General features: G+C 34.3%; 2 protein-coding genes across 2 annotated transcripts; both read right to left on the bottom strand.

Annotated features, from left to right (window-relative positions):
* Positions 12,430-13,398, bottom strand: LOC109727680 (ent-cassadiene C11-alpha-hydroxylase 1-like). The gene has a single exon (XM_020257853.1). It carries the CDS (start codon positions 13,027-13,029, stop codon positions 12,430-12,432), a length of 600 nt encoding a protein of 199 aa, XP_020113442.1. The 5' UTR covers positions 13,030-13,398.
* LOC109706768 (cytochrome P450 76M5-like) lies at positions 16,618-20,029 on the bottom strand. Its single transcript, XM_020227744.1, has 3 exons — positions 19,389-20,029; positions 18,904-19,282; positions 16,618-17,361 (listed from the first exon to the last, which is right to left on the bottom strand). The coding sequence occupies exons 1-3, from the start codon at positions 19,931-19,933 to the stop codon at positions 16,702-16,704; spliced, it is 1,584 nt and encodes a 527-aa protein (XP_020083333.1). The 5' UTR covers positions 19,934-20,029; the 3' UTR covers positions 16,618-16,701.

Genomic DNA, 25,781 nt, shown 5'->3' on the forward strand with positions numbered 1-25,781 from the left:
TTGCAAACTTTAAAAATTTTGAAGTTTACAAAATGCTTAAAATTTAGAAATAAATATGTATTGAGTAAGAATTTAGAATTTAAAATTTAAAATAAAAAAATATAAAAATTAGAAATTTAAAACTTTAAAATTTGGAAGTAATCAACCAATTTTATACTTTGATAAAAAAAATTTTTAAAACTTTATATATATGTATATATAAATAAATAGAAGGAAAATAAAATGAAGAGATATTGTTTAATAAATTAATATAATATACAACGTTACACTATATTTTTAAAATTTGTTACTCCTGAACTTAAATCCGGTATTTTTTTATACATGAAATCTTTATGTGATTTTAATTGCTATCTATAAGGATTATGATTTTATTATTGCGGTATATGGTGTTTTTGAAAAAATTAAAGATATGGAATATATACTATATTAATTAATAATAATTAATTAATAGGATGAGGTAAAAATGTTGAAGCTTAAATTAAGAAATAAAAAATAGTAAAAAATAAATATATAAAAAAAATTTAAAGAAAATTAAAACATAAAATTTTGAGTTTTAAAAAGCTTAAATTTAGAAATGGTATATAATAAGTAGAGAAGGAATTAAAATTAAATTAAAAAATATAAAATTAGAATTTAAAACTTTAAAATTTGAAGTATCAAATTTTTATTTTTGATAAAAATTATTTAATAATATATATATATTATATTAATTATTATATTTTATATAGGAAGAGAGAAGGGGGTTTGGAGGCACGTTTGCACCGGTCCCTCAAACTCCTTTATGTAGTTAGATTAGATAGATTGTGAGCAGAGGAAAAATGTCGAATTAAGCACCTTCCATAAGTGTTATGCACGGTGTGACGTGTGCACTGAGTGACACATGTACGAAGGAAACGGAGAAACATCCTATTTATGAAGTGGTAATGAGAATTCAATATAATGGGCTGTTTAGTTCCCATTTATTCATTGTTGCTGAATTAATTTTAACTTAAAGAATTGATTTTGATTTACAGTTACATGTAACATTGGGCTGGTCCAAAAAAAAATTGTAATTTTTCTGAGGTAATTTTATGAAATCACTAGACAAAATATTTTTACTGCTTCAAAATAATATTTTTTTTTTCAAATTTTATTTTAAAATTTAAATTAAAATTAAATTCGACTTTAAAATTTAAATTTTTAATTTAAAAAATAAACCAAAATTTAAAATTGTTATTTGAATTTAAAAGATAAAGTTAAAATTAAAAATTTTAAATTTTAAATTAAAAATCTGAACCTAAAATGTGATTTTTTTGAGAGAGATAGGAAGTATGGTTACCCACTTTGGACTTAATTTAGAAATAAATTTTGCTAAAATTTGAAAATTTACAAATTAAAACTAACCTCTAAATTTAAATTAAAATTAAAAGTTTCAAACATTTAAATTTTAAAATTTAAAATTTTAAAATTTAAGATTTAAAATTATGAAATTTAAAATTTAAATTATAAAATAACAAATTTTGAAATTCCACAATTTAAAATTTAAAATTTAAATTCAAAATTCAAAATTTAAATAAAATATTGAAATTGAAAATTAAAAATTGCCAATTAAAGTTTTATTTAAAATTTAAAAGTTAAAATTTAAAATTTAAAATTTAAACTTCTTTGGCTCTCTAAGTATCAGTCTATTTACAATAAGAAATACTCAAGTGTACCTCACTTTTGGGCAACCTATTATATTGTTAATGTGTTGGCCTACAGATATAGTCATATAGTGGGTTTAAAGTTTAGTGTTTAAAATATAATCATATTGCTTAAGATTTAACTAGTTTAGAGAGCCAGGCGATGCGACAGATAGGCATTATTACAAATATATTTTTTTGTTACCAAATAGTTTTGAAATAAATTCAAAAAAAAAATAGAGGCAATTTTCAATTAGAATTCAGTGTAAAACTTGAAGAGGAGACGATTTTCGCCATACAAAATTCAATATAAGTAAATATGACAAAAAAGGGCTTCCATCTGTGAAAATGAATCAATCAATTCACCAATTATACCAAAAAGATCCATATGAAGTTAGATTCAACCGACTACTTACAACTTAATTGACTGAAATTAGTTGATTGAAATTATAGGAACATTAATTTGTGATATAATTTGAACTTGAGCCAAAGAGATTGATAGCCAGATTTTCATTTCGAACATAATCGAATCGCCCTAACATAAATTCCACCATGGAGGTGGAAAATAATTTTGATTTCGAAAGAGCGAAGAATAAAAACTTTTTTCTGCACTACTGATTATTTAAATATCAATCTTTAAATGTCTGCAAAGTGCATAATATCTGTTGAAATCTTAGTTGTAATAATTTAACCTCTCATTCCTTCTTTGCAGGGAAGTATTTTTCTAGAATTTACCAAATTGTGCAAAGATCTTACTGTCATACTTATTATTGGATTTGTCTTACTGCAAGTCTTGCCTTCAGCTGTCGTTTATTTTGCACTTATTCATGCAAGGCAAAGTTTACTATTTAAGATGGAAACATAGTTTAAATGTTAAATCTATTTATTTTTAATAATGGCTAATAAATATCTCCCTATGTTGTTTGTGCTCCTAAATACCTTTTCTTAGGTGGGTTGAGGTAGTTTCTATCAGATAGAGTTGTTCTGCAGGAATGGCCTCCAGAAATATCTGGACTGCAGGTCAGCTATAGCTTATAAAGGATCTTTTATTTATTGAATTTCTCTTAGACTAGCTCATTTAACTTGCTTCATTGTGTTAGAATTTTAGCTGTTATTGTTCCTTTTTCTGGCTTTTGCATGTTTAAACTATGATATGTTTTTATTTTCTTTAATTTTCAGAAAATATTACTCGATATTTTTAAGCTAACTGGTCAGCATACGGGTAGTTTTTGGTTAGCTTATAACCTTAGACTCAAAAGTCTTTGCAGCAAACAGATTTTAATTGTTGCAGAAATGATAAGAAAAGTGGAGATTAGAATTAGTGCTGTTGGTTAGGTTATCTTTTGTAAAAGTGCTAACCTTGCAACCATGGGTTCAACCTGCAACCGTGGGTTCAAATCTCCCTTGGAGCAAAAATTTTGCCTTTTTTGAAATCGTACACTCAATATAATTTTTACTTTAGCAAAATCTGTAGGAGGAATTCCGGTCGTACCTTAGAGTGGTATTTTCGATTAATCCGGCACGAAGGCACAGAAAAATTCAATTGTTATTAAAATCTAACTAATTTGTGATGATAATTAAATAAATCAACTTACAAATGATTGCTAAATTTCAAAAAAGAAAATTATGGAAGAAAAATATCAAACAATTGATCCGGAAGCGTACGAGACACTGCTCTAAGGCGTATTTCCGTCCTTCGTGCGGGATTAACCGAAAACACCGTCCCAAGATATGATCGGAATTTCTCCTCCTATGTACACGAACGCGGGAGAGATTGACGGAGTTTCTTTCAACACTCAGCGATAAAGATATCAAATAAAATAAACTTAAAATTAAAATAAAAAATTCTTGTCTCTTTTTCTTCCCTCTACTATGTTCATCTCTGTGAACAGTACATAAAACATGGCTCTCTGTCATGTGTTCTACAAACTCATGGACAGTGGAGTCCACTCTATAAAAGCAGAGGTGAAGAAGAAAAAAAACATTGCACAACGTTCCACTGTGGAACGTCTGCGCCCACTTCGCGTTCGCGCGCGAGCAAGCGTGAGCAAATCTTAACAAACGCGCATGAACATAAAAATAAATAAAAATAATAAATTAAATAATAAAAAAGAATAAAATAATTAATGAATTAAAAATAATAATTATTAAAAAATTTTGAATTTTTCATCAACAAAATCATAATTTACCTATGAATCAGCAAAAAAATAAAATAAAATAAAATACCACGCATGAACTGCATGCTTCCTATTATGGTGAAGTGGGAATTTGGTAATTGAGAAGAGTATACTCAAACCCCACCTATCATTTGATACATTTATTAAATTCTAATGGGGCTCTCAGGGTTAATTCATGAGAAGGGAGGTGCAAATTTGATTAAAGAGTCTCTACAGATGTGTCTTGCAGACCCAATGTCCTTCATATATAATTGACAATCACTGATTCACTGTAGCTTCTTTTTTTTTTTGTCATGTTTTGATTTTCTATGATAGTGCTATGTGAATTTGGCTATTTCAAAAAATCCAGTTCATGCAAACGCACGATATTATATTAACAAATTAAAGTTTAAAAACTTAATTATAATTATTTAATTACTTTATCTATATATTGTGATTTAATCTTTTACACTATTTGTATAATTATTTACTGTTTTTCAATTTAGGCACCGGTAAATATCTGAAGGTCTTGGACCTTTGAACTTTTTTTTTATTTCCTGTAGCGAATAATTTTACCAAATCTTTTGAAGAAATATTTTTATGTAGGATCTTGCAAATGAGATTTTCAAGTTATTCACAGCAACACAAATTGGAAAAGTCTTCTTCATGACCAATGATTTGCAGGTTTGTATTGTCTCAAGAAGTTGGTAGTAATCATTTAGGATTTATTGCGGCAATTACATTTCGATCTAACTATTCCTCGCAAAACTACTACCGCGACCGTTTACTTGCATATTTTTTTTCGTAAATACAACATTAGCATCCAATAGCTTTCTTTTCAGGAAATATAAGTCTGCAATTGTATATAAAGCTAGATGATAAGCAAAACCCGATTGTATAGATTACAAACACAATCCATCACCCTCAAATCATTCAATAACATGAATTTAAGTTTAAGTTTAAGTTTAAGTTTAAGTTTATGAGAAATAATTAAAAAAGCATGATCAATACCAAACAAGATATTAGTTACCCATAGAGAGTGTCCAATATAAAGCTCGATTTGACTCACTAATAATATTTTAGAGGTGGGTGGGGTTTACCTTCTATAGCATTATATAATTTTTTAAATAAATTTCGAAACACATTAATTTTCTCATTTATCACATTTAGATTGTGCTATCATATTTATTTTCGTTTGATTGTGGGACAAAGTAACGAATAATTGGTACTGTTTACTCAAATTTTATCTTTAGCCTGAAAATGACTTTGCACCATTCAAATCTTGGAATCTTTGATTGTGTTTGATTTGGCAAAGTATCTACTACTGAATGGTCGTTGTTATTGCAGACCAATAATCACACAATCATTTTGATACAGACATCTCAAAATAGGACAACCAGAACATTCATGAATTATAGTTTAATTAGTCAAACCATGAATAGTACGTATATTCATTATTTACACAACAACTCATTTGCAATTTTAAAATATATTTTCAATTGATTTTTTATATTATAAAGGACTCATTAAAATACTTATATTAAATCATTTGGCATACTATCCTTGACTAGGATATAATTTTACTGTACTAGAATTTAGTAACTTTGTCTTTTTTCTTTATATACAGCGTCTTTTTCCTATTCATTGAAAGCATCGATTGTTCTTTATTTTTTCTTCTCTTTGAAAACATTGATAGCTCTTGATTTTTCTTCTATCTCTTGCAGTGCGTAGTGTTTGTACTGTTGAACAAATAATGGGATTGCCTTAGATCTAATTACTATAATATTTATTTGGTCATTGAGACCTGACTAATACATTGGCTACATGGTTAGATACTTATTTATTTCATACTTGTCAGCTATTGTATTATATTTGTCTCTTCATATGTGTTAAAAAACATAGGCCAATTTGTATAAAAAATTTATTAGGTTTGAGATTTTGCAAAAATAAATCGTCTTTTTAGATTTTGCAAATTCGAAATGAATTTTCAAAAAACTGACCAAAATACCCTTATTCGCTTTTCTCTCATTCTTTTTCTTCTTTCACTCAGAAGAGGGCGGTGGAGGCGGAGGTGGAGGAGAGGCAGAGGCTGCCCGCCTCGCCTCTGTCTCACGTGCCCTCGCTCTCGTCCTCGGCCTCGCCCTCGCCCGCACACCCTACCTTCGCCTTCCTCGCCTCCCCTCCTGCCGAGGCCACGTCTCGACCTTCTTCTTTTTTTTCTCTCTCTNTCTTTTTTTTTTTTTCTCTCTCTCTCCGACCTTCCTCCACCGCCTTCCCGGCTCTTTAAAATAGGAAAGAGGGTAGCGTTATGTCCTCTTCCTCACCTTTGTTTTCTCTTTTTTTTTTTTTTTCTCTTCAACCCTTCTCTACCGCCTCCGCAACCCTTCACGACGATAACGAAGGCAATGCCGCAACCTCTTCCTCCACCTTCGCCGGTGTAGGCACCGACATCGGTGTCGGAGAAGGATGACTCGGAGCAAGTGCGGGTGAGAGCTACCCGAAAAAAATAATTTGTAGAAAATAAAAAATAAAAAGAATAAAAAATAAAATATAAAGAAAAATAATTTTTTCTACAAAAAAAAGAATAACAAAAGAGAAAAGAAAAAGATGATGAATTTGCACTATTTCAAGGAATGTTGCATTATTTTTACTCTCTTTAAGAGAAAAAATATTTTTTGGATGAAAATTACACTCTTTGAATAAAAATTATACTATTAGGACAAAAATTACACTATTTAGCCAGAAATAGGAGAAGGAGAAGGAGGAGAAATAGTGCAATTTTCGGCCAAATAGTACAATTTTCTATCAAAGAGTGAAACTTTCGTTCATAGAGTGCAATTTTATCTAAAAAAAGTATATTTTTTCTCTCAAAAAGTGTAAATTTTTTAAAAAATAGTGCAACGTTTTTATGAAATAATGCAACATTCTTTTGAAATAGTACAAATTCATCATCTTCTGCTTTTCTCTTTGATTTTTTATTTTTCTTGTAGAAAAAACTATTTTTCTTTATATTTTATTCTTTATTCTTTATATTTTTTATTTTCTGCATATTTTTTCCTCAGCTCTGTTCTTACCTGCACTTGCTCTGAGTCCTCCTTCTTCGGCATCGATGTCGGTGCCTACGCCGGTGAAGGTCGAGGAACAGAATACTGCACGGTCCTCGTTATCGTCGTGGAGAGTCGTAGAGGTGGTAGATGAGGGTCGAAGAAAAAAAAAAGACCGAGGAGGAGGACGTGATACTACCTTCTTTACTGTTGTAAAGAGCCGAAGAGGCAGTTGAAGAGTGTTGGAAAGGAAAAAAAAAAGAGTCGAGATGCGACCTCGATGGGGTCGAAGGCGAGAAAGGCGAAGGGAGGGTGCACAGGCAAGGCGAGGGCGTGCGGGACCGAGATGAAGCAGAGCGCATCCGCCTCCGCCTCCGCCTCTGCACCCTCTTCGGAGAAAAAGAAAAAAAAGGAACGCGAGTAAAAAAGAAATAAGTGTATTTTGGTTAGTTTTTTAAAAATTCGGTCTGGATCTGTAAAATCCAAAAAAACGGCCTACTTTTGCAAAAGCTCAAAACTAATGAATTTTTTTATACAAATTGGCAAAATATATATATGTGTACGCACATTGATAGTGAATAAATTAAGAAAGCATATACACAAATTGGCAGGTAAACAAAAGTAAATATATATAGAAGCATTACGGATTGGAGAACTTAAAACAATTAGGGACAAATGACGGCAAATCAACCGCAGAAAATTAAGAAATTCATGATTAATAGAGATCAATATCAACATAAAATTTATTATATGATAAATAAATCATAGCAAACAAACAAAGCAACAAATTCAAATCAAACCTGTCGAATATGATTAACCATTACAGCCAAGTGCAGACAATTTTCTGAGACAAAATACATAGTATTCACTATTTTTAGGGGAAAACAATGCGGTAAGTAGGCAAACTAATTAAAATTGCAAAAAAAATGAAAGGCTCACATCATGTCCAGTTAAAAGAGGCGGCACAGGTATTGCCTGTTTGAGCCTTTCATTCGCAATCTGCCGATAAATCCCAACTTAGTTTCAGATAAAAGATTGACAAAGGTAGTAATTATAAATTTTACATTTACAATGTTTGTTCCTATAGAAAATGCTGGATTCTGATACGGCTTTGAAAAAATGAATAGATAAGTAAATAATTAAATTTTAGGGATGTTCGAAGAATTGTGAGTTCAATGATTAGCATAAAGTTGGATAAATAAAACTATTGATATCTTCCGAAATATCTAGAATAATATGATCGGAAGTTGACATATAAGAAAAAGAAGAGGAAATAAAGAATCTTACCCAAGGGTGTGCGGCGGCATAATCTTCGATATGCTCGACATGTAATCGAGTCAACCATAATCCAAATAAAACATCCGGAATAGAGTACATTTGCTGCATAGAAAAAATTGATGAATGATCTATTATATAGCCAACAAAAATAATGGAAAGGATGTAAAACAATTCTTCGGATTCAATGAATATAGAAATCCGTTGCGGCGTAAGATCGGAGGAGCTGAGAAGACAATAAATTAGAACCCTTTTTTTGGCAAGAGAAGGATATGGAAACGAAGCGCCGCAATCCATAACAACAGGGACGGAAGAAGGATCGAACCAAGTCGGAGTGACAAATCTAGGGCGACGAACCAAGGTCTAAGGATGCATGAACCGGTTTGATCAATAAGAAAATAGACTTATTCAATGGAAGAAAATTAGTAGCCGATTTATCTTTCCATGTGTGAACCAAAAATAAATGAGTAGATAGAAACTGATAGGTGGGGTCGAAGGACCTATAATCTATAAACTTAAATTTAAGTGACAATTATGTCTCACATTAGCCCAGATTAACCAAATGGTGCCACGTGGACAAAGATTATAGGATTTAATATAGGTTTATAGACGATTCAATGGAAGAAAATTAATGGCCGGTTTATCTTCCCATGAGTGAACCGAAAATACATGAGTAGATAAAAACTGATAGGTGGGGTCGAAGGACCTATAATCTATAAACTTAAATTTAAGTGATAGGTATGTCCCACATTAGCCCGGATTAACCAAATGTTGCCACGTGAATGAAGATTATAGGATTTAATATAGGTTTATAGACGATTCAATGGAAGAAAATTAGTGGCCGGTTTATCTTTCCATGAGTGAACCGAAAATAAATGAGTAGATAAAAACTGATAGGTGGGGTCGAAGGACCTATAATCTATAAAATTAAATATAAGTGCTAGGTATGTCCCACATTAGCCCGGATTAACCAAATGCTGCCACATAGACAAAGATTATAGGATTTAATATAGGTTTATAGACGATTCAATGGAAGGAAATTAGTGGCCGGTTTATCTTCCGATGAGTAAATCGGAAATAAATGACTATAAACTGATAGGTGGGGTCAAAGAATCTATAATTTATAAACTTAAATTTAAGTGATAGGTAGGTTCCACATAAGCCCGGATTAACCAAATGCTACCACGTTGGACAAATATTATAGAATTTAATATAGATTTATTTATTTATTTATAGATTTATAGATATAAATTATAGATTATAGATGAAAGGAAATTAGTGGCCGATTTATCTTCCCATGAGTGAACTGGAAATAAATGAATACATATAAACTGATAGGTGGGGTCAAAGGATCTATAATCTATAAACTTAAATTTAAGTGATAGGTAGGTCCCACATAAGCCTGGATTTACCAAATGCTGCACGTGGACAAAGTTTATGGAATTTAATATAGATTTATAGATTATAGACGATTCAATGGAAGGAAATTAGTGGCCGGTTTATCTTCCCATGAGTGAACCGGAAATAAATGATTAGATAAAAACTGATAGGTGGGGTCAATGGACCTATAATCTATAAAATTAAATTTAAGTGACAGGTAGGTCCCACATAAGTCCGGATTAACCAAATGCTGCCAGGTGGACATAGATTATGGGATTTAATATATCTTTATGTTTATAGATTATAGATTATAGATATTGTTTGGTAATTAATTATTAAAATATAATAATAATATCGTCGTATCATCTATCTATATCTATTCTGCCAAATTAAAAAAAAGTTTGGGAGGTCTCGGAGTAACATGTGTCCTCCCAACCCTCCCCTAGTCTCTCTTCCTCTCTATATATAATATATATTTATAGAATTTAAAAATTTTATTATGTAAAATTTTAGATTTTTTTATATCAAAATTTAAAAATTTTGATACTTTCAAATTTCAAACTTTCAAATTTTAAATTTTATATTTCAAATTCTATATTTCAAATTTTAATTTATAATATTTATTTTCATATTTTAAACTTCAAAATTTAAAATTTTAAATACCTAAACTCTATAAAATTAATTAATCAATTTTATTAATAATTAATTATATATAATATAATTAATTAATTTTATTAATAATATACGTAATAAATCATATAATAAAATTTAATCTGATAGACGAAATTTAAATCACATAAAATATCGATATATAAAAAAATACAAAATTTAAATTTTAGAAGTAAGAGTTAGGAAAATGATGTGGGTGTGTGTGTGTTATATATAAATATATATATAATATATATATAATTTATATATATATATATATATATATATATACATATTATATATAATATTTTGCTTATATATATATTATTGCACCATTGTTTTCGATGATAGAGCTTCCAATCGCGACGGTCGTCGTTGACTGAATCTATACACTTGAAGTGTTTAGATCAATTCAAATCTTTTTACATCATTTACTAATGATGTAAAGGTTTAAAATTTGTAATTTAATGGTCCGAGTGGATGTGTTTCTCGTTAAACAGGCGTAAAAATATCAAATCAATTAAATTTTTATTATAAATTTAAGCTTTAAAGCAAGATCTATACCTTTGATTTGATACATACTTCTATCATCCGTTTAAGTATTCATTTCAAGTCGTCATTTTTGTATCTACTTCGATTGTAAGAGAAAAATACGAAAATGTATGAATTGCATTCTAACAGCTTCATGGTATAGTATCATATTCAACGTGCGATCGCGATTTTTGGATGACTCATCATCGAATAAATGGATGGCAAGGAGCCCATATGGCTATAGATTAAGTATAGCTCAAATATATATAGATATATAATATAAATTAATATAAGAGAGAGAGAGAGAGAGGAGAGAGAGTAGAAGAGAGAGAGAGAGAGAGAGTTGAGCTAGAAACTATGCTGGTAGTAAACAGCCGTTTTAGCTACGATTTGTTCGACTGATAGAACTTCCAATTGAATGAATCGGCGCTCGTTGAACATAATCTAAACCATTTAACGACTAGAAATCAAATTTCACGACATTTAGATATTGTTCTTTTATCTATAATGAACGAAAAATGAATGCTAGAAAATGAAACTCTTAAAAATTAATATGAGTCTTGTATCAAGACAGAGAGTAATAGATCTTGTTTAAATAGTTTAAAATGAATTTAAACAATTTATGATTTGGGATTATCTTGTACGCCGTTAAACGAGAAATTATCGCCTTTATGGATCATTAAATTTACAATTTTGAACCTTAGATCAATTAGGCAAATGATGTCGAACAAGTTTTGAAATTTGATTTTATAAACACTTCAGTAGTATATGATCATGTCTAACGAGCGATCGTTCAAATTGAATTCTATCATCGAAATAAATTGGTATTAAAACGGCTCGGTTACTACCATAGATACTAGCTCAACTCTACTATATATATATAATATATTATATATATATATATATATTATAGGTGCTGGCTATGTGCTTGTAAAGCACCAAGCTTTGTGCTTGTAATTTTTTTTTCCGTTAGATCTACTTTTGATCATTTTCATACCGTTAGATCATACTATTAAACCAACCACCCATCTCAACCTCTATTGGGGCCGCACATTATCCTAACCACACATTCCTAATTCAAAAGCCAAAACTTACAAGCATCATATAATGGTACTTTTAAAATTGAGTCAATTTTCTATATATATTATATAATAGTATATATATGATTATATAATATATATATATAATGATAATATAATATATAGTAATTACTTTATTAAACACGGATTCTCTACCTTTTATTTTCTTCTTATTATTGATTTTTTAAAAAATTATTTTGATCAATTTATCTCAAATCTTTTTCACATAAATCTTTATAAAATAAGTTATTGTATAAATTTACATTCCACATATGCCAATTTTAATGACTTTTATTTAAATAGATTTAACTATTAAATTTTTTTTATATAACTTTTATTTAGTTAATAATTAGGCTTATAAAACTATATAAAAATATATAAAAGCAAAAATTTATTATAACAAAAATTTTATATCAGCGATGTTGCCCGGTACTTCACTAGTAAGCAATATTCTAGGGTATATTTAGGCACCCGTAGCAGCACTCTTTTTACAGTTTATCTAATTTTAGGTCTAATTTGGGGACGGCCGATTCAAACTAGGCTTTGCTTGAATTTTTATTTTAAAAAAAAAAATCCAACTCCAGCTCATCCATTACCTAAAAAAATAAAATTTAGATAGCAGCAAGTAAGTACTTCGCTATACGAGTGTCTCTAATCAATCAAATTGTTCTCTGGGCGGCACCGACGGCACGGGGACGGCCGTTAGGGGGACGGCGAGCATGAGCGTGGCGGCGAACTTATCAGAGAGGTCGACGTTGACGGGGTGCATCCCGCACGGCAGCCGCCAATCGAATGCGTGGAGGATGGAGCCGAGCATGAGCGGCACCACCCGCACGGCGAGCGGCATCCCGGGGCACGCCCGCCGGCCGGAGCCGAACGGCAGAAACTCCAAGTCCTTCCCCCGGAAGTCCACCTCCCGCCCCCCCAGGAACCGCTCCGGCCGGAACTCCTCCGCCTCCGCCCACACCTCCGGGTCCCGCCCGATCGCCCACGCATTCACCATCACCCGCGCCTCGCTCGGCACCGCGAACCCCGCCACCTCCAGGAACCCGACTTCCTGCTCCGTCTCGGACGGTTTATGCGGGAGCATCAGCGGTCCCGCCGGGTGCAGCCGCATCGTCTCCTTCACCACCGCTTGAAGGAACGGGAGCCGCGCGACGTCGGATTCCTCGAGTTCCTCCTTCGGTCCCAAAGTCTCCTGTATCTCGGCGCGCGCCTTCGCGAGGACCGCAGGGTTGTGGAGCAGCTCCGCCATCGCCCACTCCACCGTGTTCGAGCTGGTGTCGCTCCCCGCCCCAAAGAAGTCCTATGTCAATGCATGCTCAGGAAAAAAAATTAAGAGTTTCTGCCGAGGCGGGAAACTAAACTACAAAAACTGAAACTCCAAAAGGTACTGATATTTTTCCTGACTTTCCAGCCTACTTTTTTTGTTGGTTTAATTGCCTATATATATCTTTCAAAGCATCTAAAATATATTTTTTATTTTTATTTTTTATTTCAAATCTATCTTTTTATATTTTTTTAGTTATTTAAAAATATTTCTGCTTCTAGTGTCACTTAATTTATCTCGAATTAAATCCAAATTAAATTTCTAACATATTTAAAAAATAGTAGAAAATATTTTTTGCTCATAACTNCTTTTTTGTATGGAGAACTACAAGAAGAAGTCTACATGTCAATTCCTCCTGGACATCCAAGAGAGGGGGAGCGAGACTTAGTTTGCCGATTAAGAAAATCAATTTACGGATTAAAGCAATCTCCAAGAGCATGGTTTGAAAAATTAAGTTCAACTATAACAAGTATTGGCTTTGTAAGAAATTCTGCTGATTATTCAATGTTTGTTAAGAAGGAAGGGACGAGCACGACCATTATACTTGTTTACGTGGATGATATCATTCTCACAGGTGATAATCAAAAGGTAATAGAGGATGTTAAGAAATGGTTAAAAATTATGTTTGATATCAAGGACCTTGGCGAATTGAGATACTTCCTTGGCATCGAAGTCGCAAGATCAAAGAAAGGAATTTTTCTCTCTCAAAGGAAGTACACTTTGGACTTACTAAAAGAAACAGGTAAACTTGCTTCTAAACCCTTAGGGACTCCTGTTGATATTCATCCTGACCTTAAAAAGGGCGAGTTGATTGACAATGTTGGATTGTATCAAAGGCTTGTTGGACGTTTGATTTATCTAACAATCACTAGACCCGATATCTCTTATGCTGTCAGCTTAGTTAGTAAATTCATGCATTCTCCTCAAACATCACACATGAATTCTGTGAATAGAATACTACGTTACTTAAAATCTGATCCAGGAAAAGGAATTTTGATGCGAAAGAATGGCAATTTAAATATTGTGGGCTACTCAGATGCTGATTGGGCAGGTTGTCCGATTGATAGGCATTCTACTACAGGATATTGCACTCTACTTGGTGGTAACTTGGTAACCTGGAAAAGTAAAAAACAGAATGTTGTTTCTCGTTCAAGTGCAGAAGCGGAATACAGAGCCATGGCATCAACAGCTTGTGAGTTAGTATGGTTGAAAGCTTTATTGAAGGATATGGGATTCAATCATGATGGTCCGATTCAGATGAAATGTGATAATCAAGCTGCTATACATATTTCTACAAATCCTGTTTTTCATGAAAGAACAAAGCACATCGAGGTAGACTGCCACTTTGTACGCGAAAAGGTACGAGCAAAAGTGATTTCTACTCCATACGTTGCTTCTGAAGATCAATTGGCTGATATGTTTACCAAGGCTATTGGGAAAAATCGGTTGTGAAACAACCGTTGTACTCTAAAAGCTTAAGCTGTTAGAGACCGGTGTTTAAACATTTTTATATTTAACACTCCCCCTCACGTCTGGGCTCGAAACTTTTTAATCGGCCCATGACGTGGGCTTGAATTAAATGGGAGGAAATTAATATGCTAGGAGTCTGGCATGACTCGAACTCAGGACCTCCTGCTCTGATACCATGTGAAACAACCGTTGTACTCTAAAAATTTAAGCTGTTAGAGACCGGTGTTTAAACATTTTTATATTTAACATATTATATTTATATTAATCGACGGTTCGATTACATCAACAAAATATATTAGGAGAGAGCCACGTTTGCGTATGAAGGCAAAAACTAATAAGATTTTGCTACATATTTGGTAAAAATTTTGGAGACACCCAATATACCGTAATCCGATTTTAAAATGTGCATCAAAAAATAAATTTATATAATACAATAAATTATTTAGATATTTTATATAAATTCAGCTATTATAGAGGACGGATAACTTCGTTCTCCTCAATTGTTTTAAATGATAAGATTTTTGAATCGACGATTGTAATTGTTAAAGTTAATCTAAAGTATTTAAAGTGCCAATAAACAAAATTTTACGAATTTTAAAAATTATTTGCGTGGTGATTAAAGGATCATAAAGTCGACAGTTTTAACAGTCTATATGAGCTGTTTACTTATTTAACGATGTAGAACAATTCGAATAGCTTGAATTTTTTTACAGAAAATTTTTTATACTATTTAAATAATATTTTACAACTCTTAAAAAAATTAAGAGCTTCTGCTGAGTCGGAAAGCTAAACTACAGAAACTGAAACTCCAAAAGGGACCGATAGCAGAGTAGCTATATATTTCTTTTCCTCATCTATTATCTGCCATACTCTCACTTGAGAAAAATAAATTCTTAAACCATTTAGAGACAACAACCTTTTATTTATGATACCTTTTGATCCATCTGAACTTTTTTTTGTAATCCATATGAACTTTTTTCCAACTATGGTGCTCTTTTTATCGAGAGATTGTAAATTTTTTACTTTTAATCAAAAGCCTTTCTTAGCTGCTAAGTTGAGGGTTTGAGTAAACGGTTCATCCAGCATTTGGTCAAAAGATCTAGTTGAACAATTTTTAATTCCAGTCATTCTCTCTTCTCTAACTTTTAATTATTTTATTATTTTTATTGATACATTTTATTAAATGAGTAAATATATTAAATATTTTATTTTGATAATTAATATATCGGGCTTTTGGGTCGGGCTCGGGCCGGACTTGGACATACCCAAATAGGCCCAAATTTTATTCGGGCCTAAATTTTTAAGCCCGGTCTGAACCCAAAATTATATTTTTATACCCAAAGTCCGGCCCAAACATGGCCCATCCGGCCGGGCCTTGTTTAGGCCCGGGCCGAGTTCCACCCCTATTCAGTCTCAGTCCTCTTCATTTTATCTATAGTAATACCTACGACTAGAGCGTTTGTGCCATCCATGCAATATATAATGGAAACCGTCAACCAATAGAAGCCTGCCAAATATATAATAAAAATTGCGGGTAACCCGCATACCCACCCGCCCACCCGCGGGTGGGTATGGGTAAAGATTTTAACTATCCAAAAATTTGCGAGTAAATTTTACCCATACCCAAGTAATCCGCGGGTACAATAACCCGCCCGCGGGTTACCCAACCCGTCCGTTTGCCAGGCCTAGTAATTATATTACTTAAGGATTAACATTGTTTAGTAATTATTTATTAAAATATAATAATAATATCGCCATATCATAAGCAATATTCTAAGTTATACTCGGGTTACCGTAGCAGCACCCTTTTACGAGGAATTCTACACTATCGCACTTGCACCACGTCATCAATAACAAGCCAATCACATTCCTTCTTTTCAAACAAAAGTACAATAAAAATACTTTTTACAATTATGATGGGACATATATTCTTAAAAGGATTAATTTGATTGGCTTGTTACGCCACGTCACTAATATACCCGCATTCTATAATTTTTCCCCTTTTACAGTTTATCTAACTTTAGGTCTAATTTGGGTACGGCGGATTCAAATTAGGCTTTGCTTGATTTTTTTTGTTTTTTAAAAAAAATCCAAAATAGCAGCAATTACTGTATTTATACCGTGTCTCTAATCAACTAAATTGTTCTCTTCTCCGAGCGGCACCGGCAGCACGGGCACGGCCGTCAGGGGAACGGCAAGCGTGAGAGCGGCGGCGAACCTATCAGAGAGGTCGACGTCGTCGGGCCGCATCCCGCGCGGCAGCCGCCAATCGAACGCGTGCAGGATGGAGCCGAGCACGAGCGGCACCACCCGCACGGCGAGCGGCACCCCGGGGCACGCCCGCCGGCCGTAGCCGAACGGCAGGAACTCGAAGTCCTTCCCCCGGAAGTCCACCTCCCGCCCCCCCAGGAACCGCTCCGGCCGGAACTCCTCCGCCTCCTCCCACGCCTCCGGGTCCCGCCCGATCGCCCACGCGTTCACCATCACCCGCGCCTCGCTCGGCACCGCCAACCCCGCCACCTCCACGAAGCCGACTTCCCGCTCCGTCTCGGACGGTTTGTGCGGGAGCATCAGCGGGCCCGCCGGGTGCAGCCGCATCGTCTCCTTCGTCACCGCTTGTAGGAACGGGAGCCGCGCGATGTCGGATTCCTCAAATTCCTGCTTCGGCCCCAGCGTCTCCCGTAGCTCGGCGCGCGCCTTCGCGAGCACCGCCGGGTTGCGGAGCAGCTCCGCCATCGCCCACTCAACCGTGTTCGAGCTCGTGTCGCTCCCCGCCGCAAAGAAGTCCTACATCAGTGCACGCAAAAATAAATAAATAAATAAATAAATAATGAAAAAAAATTAAGAGCTCCTGGCGAGGCAGAAAGCTAAACTACAAAAACTGAAACTAGAAAAGAGGCTGATATTTTTCCTAACTTTTCATTTATACCTTTTAAGGATATCCAACATAAATATTTGGCGAACTCCCATCCGTTTATGGGTTTCAATTATATATTGTATAGATGGCACAAACGCTTTAGTCGTGGATATTATTATAGATAAAAGGAAGAGGACTGGATGACATTTTTATTATGAAGGGCAAAATTAAAAAATATAAAAAAAATATTTTAAAATTATTCTGGCATTAATACTGGGGACAATTTTTTCTGAAACCCTTATAAAACTATTTAATTTTATAAATATCTTTCTAAAACTTGAAATATCATGTATACCCCCAAATTTAAAAATTAAAGTTAATTAAGTTTACAATCAAGTTTACATCCAAATTAAAGTTAATTATTATTTAAATTCCAACTTTACCTCTTTAATATTTCAAAATTAATAAACTCTATCTAGACTAAAAATTAGTAAAATTCAATTAATTTTAGTTTAAAAAAATTATTCATTTCAATTAAAAATAAATATTTTTATTTGGAATAAATTATAGTTAAATTTTATTTTATTTTGCTTCATTGTTAATTTAACTGCAATTTATTCCAAATAGAAATATTTATTTTTAATTAAAATGAATGATTTTTTAAAATTAAAATCAATTGAATTTTACTAATTAGTTAATTTTAGATAGAAAACTTGATATGGTTCAATGTTATTAGTTTTGAAAATTTATATTAAATTGAAAGATCATGATTTTTATTTTAGATGGATATGTATGAAATTAGAATAGTTTTATAAGGTATAGAGGAAATTTTCCTTAAATATATTGCTCTGAAAATTTCATGCCCAATCTAGGAAACAGATATTTTTAAGATTTTTTGTATTTATTTTTTAGAATTTTTTTCATAAATAGTCTTATAAATTTATATTTATAAGTTATTATATTCTCGTCATGCAAACACCACGCGAGCAAACATGAGTATGACGATAGGTTAAGTTTACACGATAAACCATTCATCGTTTAGATACGATGAATGATTCAACGTATTCTTTCTTAAATCTTAAACGCCAAATATTATGTTTTAATATGTTATTGTAGAAAGTAAAATGAACACTAACCTTGCTTCTATCCATGCTCTTGTGGTATTGCGTATATACGATACTTACGTGGCGGAATAAGATCAATTTATATAAATATAAATTTTATAAATTATTTATAAAATTATTTTTAAGAGTTCAATACAAAAAAAAAAAAAAAAAAAAAACTCTATTTTTAATATTCCACTAAAAAAAATGATAAGATTGAGAACGGCGTTGTGGCCTTAGAAAAAACAATTAAGATGACATTTTGTATACATAACTAAAAAGACGGATGTAATTGCAAACGGCTGTTGTGCGGCCTCAGAGAAAACAACTAAGAGAAGATTAGAAGGTAATTAACTGAGAACTACATACCGTGAAGAGAGTTATGATCTCTCGCCTTTGCAGTTTGGATTGGGAGTGCAGCTCCAGGAGGGAGTCCAAGAAATCGCCCTTCTTCTCTGCGCCGGAGTTCATTTCGGCCAAGCGGCGGTCGAATATGTCGCCAAAGAAATTGTAGAACCTTCTTATGTAGCCGGCGGTGACGCGGCGCCGGCCTTGTAGGTCGAGCGGTCGGAGGAAGGGGAAGAAGTCCGAGATGTTTGGCCTCCCGATCTCCTCGACGGCGCTCGAGATGAGACGCTTGAATTCCTGGTTAGATTCTTCTTCGGCCGATGCGAGGTCCACCACATCCTCCGAGAAGAAAAGGTTGGAGATGATGTTGAGCACCGCGTTGAATACGGGGACGCCAATCCTAATAGTATAACATCGTTTTTCTAACAGCTCTAACAGCTCAATTTTTTACGAATAATAAATTGGATGTTAAGATTTTAGAGAACAAGGGTTTGTTAAACCCTTACCTGACCGGCTGTCCGGCGCGGCGACGGAGGTTTGCAACGAGCTCGCGGGCCTGGCGCTCGCGCACGGCGCGCGTGGTGTCGAGGCTGCGGGGGGAGAAGATGTTGGTGGCGATGACGGCGCGGAGGTGCTTGCGCAGGGGGTCGCCCGAGGGGAGCCAGATGGTGGAGGTCTCGTGGTGGCCGAGGGCGCGCGCGGTGTCGGGGACCCAGCGCGCCGAGAGGGCCTGGTCCTTCTTCTGAAGGACCTCACGCGCTGCGGCGGGGGAGGAGACCACCACGGTGGTGGTCAGGCCCAGCCTCACGGACATGACCGGCCCGTAGATCCGCGCGAGGCGCGCTAGGGAGCGGTGCGGCTGCGCACCCACGTCGAGTATGTTTCCGATGATCGGGAGCGGCGTCGGACCCGGGGGGAGGGGGAGGGGGAGGGCTCCGTTTTTTCCGGCTCCCGGGTTTAGCTTCCGCTTGACGAGGTAGAGAAATGAGAGGGTGAGTGAGATCCAAAGAAAGGAAATTGTGAACTCCATTTTTCCGTGGAGATTGGGCATGGATATGGCGCGGAGAGCAGGTTATCTTTATATCTCTGTTTCTAGGGTGGCATTAGTTTAATCTTTGTTGAACGGTCAATACATCCAGGCACGCATGTGACTTCAGCAAAGTAGGCTGTGACTATTCATGTGCGGCCCAAAGAGAGACATTGTATTTATCTCATCTAAAAGCTAACCAAGAAAGTGACGTCACCCATAGATAACAATATTAGATATTTCTTAGCCCACCATGGACTCTTACCTCCGGCCTCAGATTGAATATATTAGATTTTGGGGGGAAAAAAAATGATTATATTATTTTGGTGCCATGATATCAAATTCTTTAGGTAAGAAAGTTTTTTGAATCTGATGAGGCAAAAAGAGGATTGGAATGAAAGTTACAAATTTCATTTTTCTACAAATTACCGGTATTGTTCTTTTCTTACTTCAAATTACTCTTATCTTATTAGTCATTTTTAGCTATTACCGGGTAGGAAATACTCTGTTCACTCCTTGCTTATGCTCTGTTCTACATAGGCGGTTCCATTATTCCATGTGCATTTTCTTTCTTCTATGGGGAGAATGCACGCTCAAACGATGTTCTTTCGGCCGAGGTTAGAAATAAAAAAAAAAAAGTGTGAGGAAACAACAAAAGAAAATTTCCACAATTAAGTATTACAAGCAATTACTATTAAGACAAATCTCAAATCTATATATGATCCTAATCCAGCTGTAGGGGGTTTACTCAATACACACCGTCGAAAGATTAAAAGAATCACAATTGCTACTTTTAGGAGGATTGAAATAAAATAATAATAATAATAATAATAAAACGCCACGTTGAATACGAGTATACGACTCTACGCCAAGCGGGAATTTTATAATAAAATAAACAAAAATTACATTCTAGGCCTCGTACTAATAATTTTTTAAAATAATAATAATAATAATAAAAGACCATAAAATAATAATAATAATAATAAAAGACCACATGGAATACGAGTATACGACTCTACGCCAAGTGTTTGGTGCTATTAATAGCATAGCAGCCGGACTCTCTCTCTCTCTCTCTCTCTCTCTCTCTCTCTCTCTCTCTCTCTATATATATATATATATAATTGAGCTTCTATGCTTTTAAAAATACGAAGACATTAGTGCTTGTAAGTTTTTAGCCTTTAGATTAAAAAATATGTGGTTAGGATGATGTGGGCCCCCTAGGGTTGAGTGGGTGGTTGGTTGAATTGTATAATCTAACGGGTGTAAATGATCAACAGTGCTGATCTAACGGTTAAAAACCTACAAGCACAAAGTGATTGGTGCTTTTACAAGCACCATAGCCGGACTCTATATATATATATATATAGAGTTGAGCTGGAATGCTATCGGTAGCAAACNNTCTCTCTCTCTCTCTCTATATATATATATATATATATATATATATATATATATATATATATATATATATATATATATAGAACTAGGCTAGAATACTATTAATAGTGCCAAGCTATTAGTGCTATTAATTTTTTAACTTTTGGATTGAAAAATATGTGGTTAGGATGATGTGGGCCCCATAAGGTTGAGTGACTGGTTGGTTGAATAATATAATCTAACGGGTAAAAATAATCAAAGAGTTAAAACTAACGGTGAAAAACTCGATAGCACCAAATTCTTGGTGCTATCGATAGTGTAGTATCCCTGGAGTTCAGCATTTGAGGCTTGACTACAGCTTTGGAGAGTGTCGGGACAAGTCCAAGTTCTGTTGGTACGAAATAGACGCAAACTGGACTCAGCAGGACGCGAGAGCAGTAAGTTAGCATTGCAATCTGCAAATTGCAGATTTTCAGCAATTGGTACCGGTACCACACAGGGGCGTACCGGTACCCGGTGCATTTTCTGCGCAAACTGCTCTCGAGTTGGCCATTCTGCTGCGTGGTACCGGTACAACATTAATGTTGTACCGGTACACCAAGGAAGGTAAGAGGCCTTTTGGTCTTTTAATGTCTCGTTACTTGCACCCTTATTCTTCCAACCTATATAGGATTGAGAGGCTGAGAGAGAGAGAGTTTTGGTTGCTACCTTCTCTCTCTTTAGCTGAAGCCGTACGCAAGGAGGGAGGCTTCGGATGGAGTTGGAGCGACGTCGACGTTGCGCCGCGGTGCCGTTCGAGCACGCGTTCGTCATGGTAACGTCGTTGGGATGCTGGGTGAGCGTGTGGTTCCGCTTCTATCGACTTCTCGCCGTGATTGGACGCGCTTTTGAGGTGGGTTAAAGTGATGCTTATCGGATTCTACGGGTTTCCTCCTAATTCTGTATGTGTTGACAACATGTATTTTTTAGCTTTGTTTAGTATATTGTTTAGCTCGATTCTTGGAATGACATATTTTTGAACTTAAATTGGAGCTTAGAAAAATTAGCTAAATTATGCATGTTGGACTTGAATTTAACTTAGGAGAAAACTGACGTTTCTACACCGCCATTTGATCAAACTATCAGATTTAGCTCTAGGAGCCGTAGTTTGTTTGTATCACCATAGTTTGTAGGCGGTAGATATCCAGAATAGTGTAGAATATATTTACCCTCGTGGTAAGGTGCGAAGTGTATTTTTACAGTAGTGTTTAGGCTGTTCCAGATTGTCGGATGTCGTTGAAGTTTACGGTGGACTCAGATTGCTGTTTTTGCATCAGATTGTGCCGAGGGCACGTGAGTTCAGTTGTTAGACCATATTTACTTTACTATGGCCTGTGAGAGCCTGATTAAGCTCAACAGAGATACGCTTGCAAACTCGATTGGGTAGCGCTCGCGAGTGCCACTCCGGAGTTGGGCTTTGTGCTTTTGCCTTGGTGTCGTTTGGTCCTGGTTGGACTTGCTCTTCACTGACGACCTGGTTTGGTGTCAGATTGTGTAGCTTCGACAGGCGAGACGGGTGTGTTCACAGTCCCTAATGAGATTGGGTCAGGCTTTACTATTTCCTACAGATTGTTGGTGTTCGACTAAGATAGTATAGGTGCATATAGCTATAGATTTATTCCAGACTTCTTACTATACTTGTTTACATCTGTAGATTTAGTGGGTGAGCCGTTGAGATTGGTAGCGGTATCTACTGAGGACTACTTCTTTTTATAGTAGTTCTCACGCCCAGTTGTTGGAATCTTTTGCAGAGCCTTCTTCTTTGGCTGATGCTGCTGCGGATTCAGACCGTGGAAAGGGAGTCATGAGTTAGATCCCTTCCCAGTTGCCGCTGAGCTAGAGTATACCAGCTTCAGGTAGTTGTAGTTTTTGAGTTCATATACATACTTTTGTTGTATCTCGCTGGAATGAGTGTTTTGTACATCAGGATGCTTGTTTGTATAGTGAACTTCTATTTTTATATATATCATTTCTTTTAGCAGCTCTATACTTCTGGTTGTAGTATTGTATGTTTACAGGTACAGCTATCGCTTCGTATACAGTAAATTTCTTTGTATACGGCAGATTTGTCGGCGTGCCCGAGGAAACGATTAATCCGGGGCGTGACAGATAGTATCCCAGCCGGACTCTCTCTCTCTCTCTCTCTCTCTCTCTCTCTCTCTCTCTCTCTCTCTCTATATATATATATATATATATATATATATATATATATATATATATATATAGTTGGACTGGGCTACTATTAGTAGCAAAATTCCAATTGTTGCTACAGTTTTTTAGCCTTTGGTCAATCTTTCATTATTTCTAACCATTGGATTAAATACTATAACCCAGTGGGAACCACTCAACCCTAGGAGGACCACTCAACTCTAACCGACTAATATCATCCTGACCCTACAATTTTTCATCCAAGGGTTAAAAACTTGATAGCAAAATGAGCGTTTTACTATTAATAGTATTCCAGCCTATATATATATATGAGTTGAGCGAGAATACTCTCAAAAGCACCATGAAGGTGGTGCTTCTGAGTTTTTAGCCATTAGATGGAGATATGTAAGGTTAAGATGATGGTAGTAGGTGGTGGCAGGTAGTGATAGGTAGAATAGTGTTTGATCCAAGGACTATTAGTAATCATAGATGCCAATTTTGCCCATAATATCAATTTAACAAAGTAAAAAAGTTTGAAGTTATTTAAATGATTGCTTTTAATTTTGAATTGTATGCTAACTAGACTTTACTTTTAAAATTTTTAATAAAATATTTATGGTTTACTAAATATAAAATGCTCCTTTTTAATTTTTTGCTATAAAATTATATAGTTTATCATGACATATAACTGTCAATATTAGTATTCAATATTACAAAAGAGTTAATTATTTTTTCATTTTATTTAAATATAATAATTTACATACCTTACACAAAAAAAAAATAGATTGTCAAAATTATTAGTAGTAAAGTATTTTTCATGTGATATTCATATAAAATTTATTTTCTATAATGAAATAAAAGTGTGTAAAGTTCCTTTCACCTATAGGCCATTTGATCAACCCTTTTAATTTTAATTTTTTTTATTTATCCGAAATTTTATTTTATTTTTTTTACAATTGAATGAACTTTATTAAGCAATTTTTTTCAAAAAAAAATAGTAAATCAATGAATGAAAATTTTTGATTAAGAAATTTTACTACATGCAAAAATTTAATAAAAAAAATATTATCTATAAAAAAAATATTATCTATTTTAAATAGGCCTATAGGCAAGGGTTCTACATGCACTTTTACTCACCAATGATTAGGGATAGAAATGTCATTTTATCTATAAAAATTAACAAAAGTAAATAGAGGATAATTAAAATGGTATTTATGATATAGTTTATAAGATTTGAAAGAATATTGATGATATTTTAAAATTTTGAAAGATATTTATGATATTTTTAAATTTTACAAGGGTAGTTCCCCAAAGTCTTACAAAGAAAGTCATGTCCTTAACTTGCATATTTGAAATTTGACTCGTATGTAATTATCAGAGCTAAAAAGTCCACATCCCACGTCCAGAATATGTTGACATGGAGGACTTCGTATGTACAAGCCAACGCCCAAGCGTCATGGCAGACCCTTCGGGCGTGGGCTAACTGCCTTTGAGTAGGGGTGGAAACGACACTATAACAAAAACGATTTATAGCGACACTTTTAAATATAGATACATGTCAAAAAAGTACTGCTAGCTAAAATTACCGACACTTTTAAAAAGTGTTGCTATATATGGGGTCGCTAGGTATATAGTGACAGTTAAAGAGTGTCGCTATAACCTAAAAGAGTGCTACTAATTTACCAATAACTTATTTAAGCATTTAGCAACCGCCGAAACTCTATCTCGTTGGCTGCGGTGGCGGAGGAGGACGACAGGAATGGCTCTTTGTCTAGAATTTCAATGGATTAAGTGAAGAGAGAAGAAAATATGGTAATTGATTTTTCTTTTTTTTTTCTTTTCTGTTTGTAATCGGGTCAAATGGACTGGGTGTGGTTGGTTGAGTAGAGTAATCTTTTATTTTTAGTTGAATTGGGCTTTATATTTAGGCATTAGTAAATATTTTTTTAAATTTTAGCATAAATGAGACACTTACTCAAAAGTGTCCTAAACATGTGTCCCTATAATCTAATTCTGTTGTAGTGCGAGCCGAGCTCGAGCGAGCTTATCTCAGCTCAAGCTTGGCTTAAAATTAATTTCAAATCTAAATTTAGGCTCAAGCTTGGTTTAAAATTAATTCGAGGCGAGCTCGAGCGAGCCTAACTTTGAGTCAAGCGAGCTCGAGCCCTAAACGAGCTACTTGAAATTCTTAATATCGTCCAATCTATAGTTTAATTTTTATAAAATATTATCTAAAATTTAATATAAAAATATCTAACTTTTTTACTTTGTTAAATTGATATTATGGGCAAAATTGGCATTTAAAAAATAG

The sequence above is a fragment of the Ananas comosus genome, linkage group 2 (assembly GCF_001540865.1).
Source record: "Ananas comosus cultivar F153 linkage group 2, ASM154086v1, whole genome shotgun sequence".
Lineage (NCBI taxonomy): Eukaryota > Viridiplantae > Streptophyta > Magnoliopsida > Poales > Bromeliaceae > Ananas > Ananas comosus.

What these genes read in the sequence shown, in the direction of transcription:
- LOC109727680 (XM_020257853.1), bottom strand. Translation starts at nt 13,029, where the DNA reads ATGGCGGAGCTGCTCCACAACCCTGCGGTCCTCGCGAAGGCGCGCGCC.
- LOC109706768 (XM_020227744.1), bottom strand. Translation starts at nt 19,933, where the DNA reads ATGCCCAATCTCCACGGAAAAATGGAGTTCACAATTTCCTTTCTTTGG. An exon ending in CGCGCCGGACAGCCGGTCAG is followed by an intron (nt 19,283 to 19,388) that starts GTAAGGGTTTAA and finishes TTATACTATTAG; the next exon opens with GATTGGCGTCCCCGTATTCA. An exon ending in AGATCATAACTCTCTTCACG is followed by an intron (nt 17,362 to 18,903) that starts GTATGTAGTTCT and finishes GCACTGATGTAG; the next exon opens with GACTTCTTTGCGGCGGGGAG.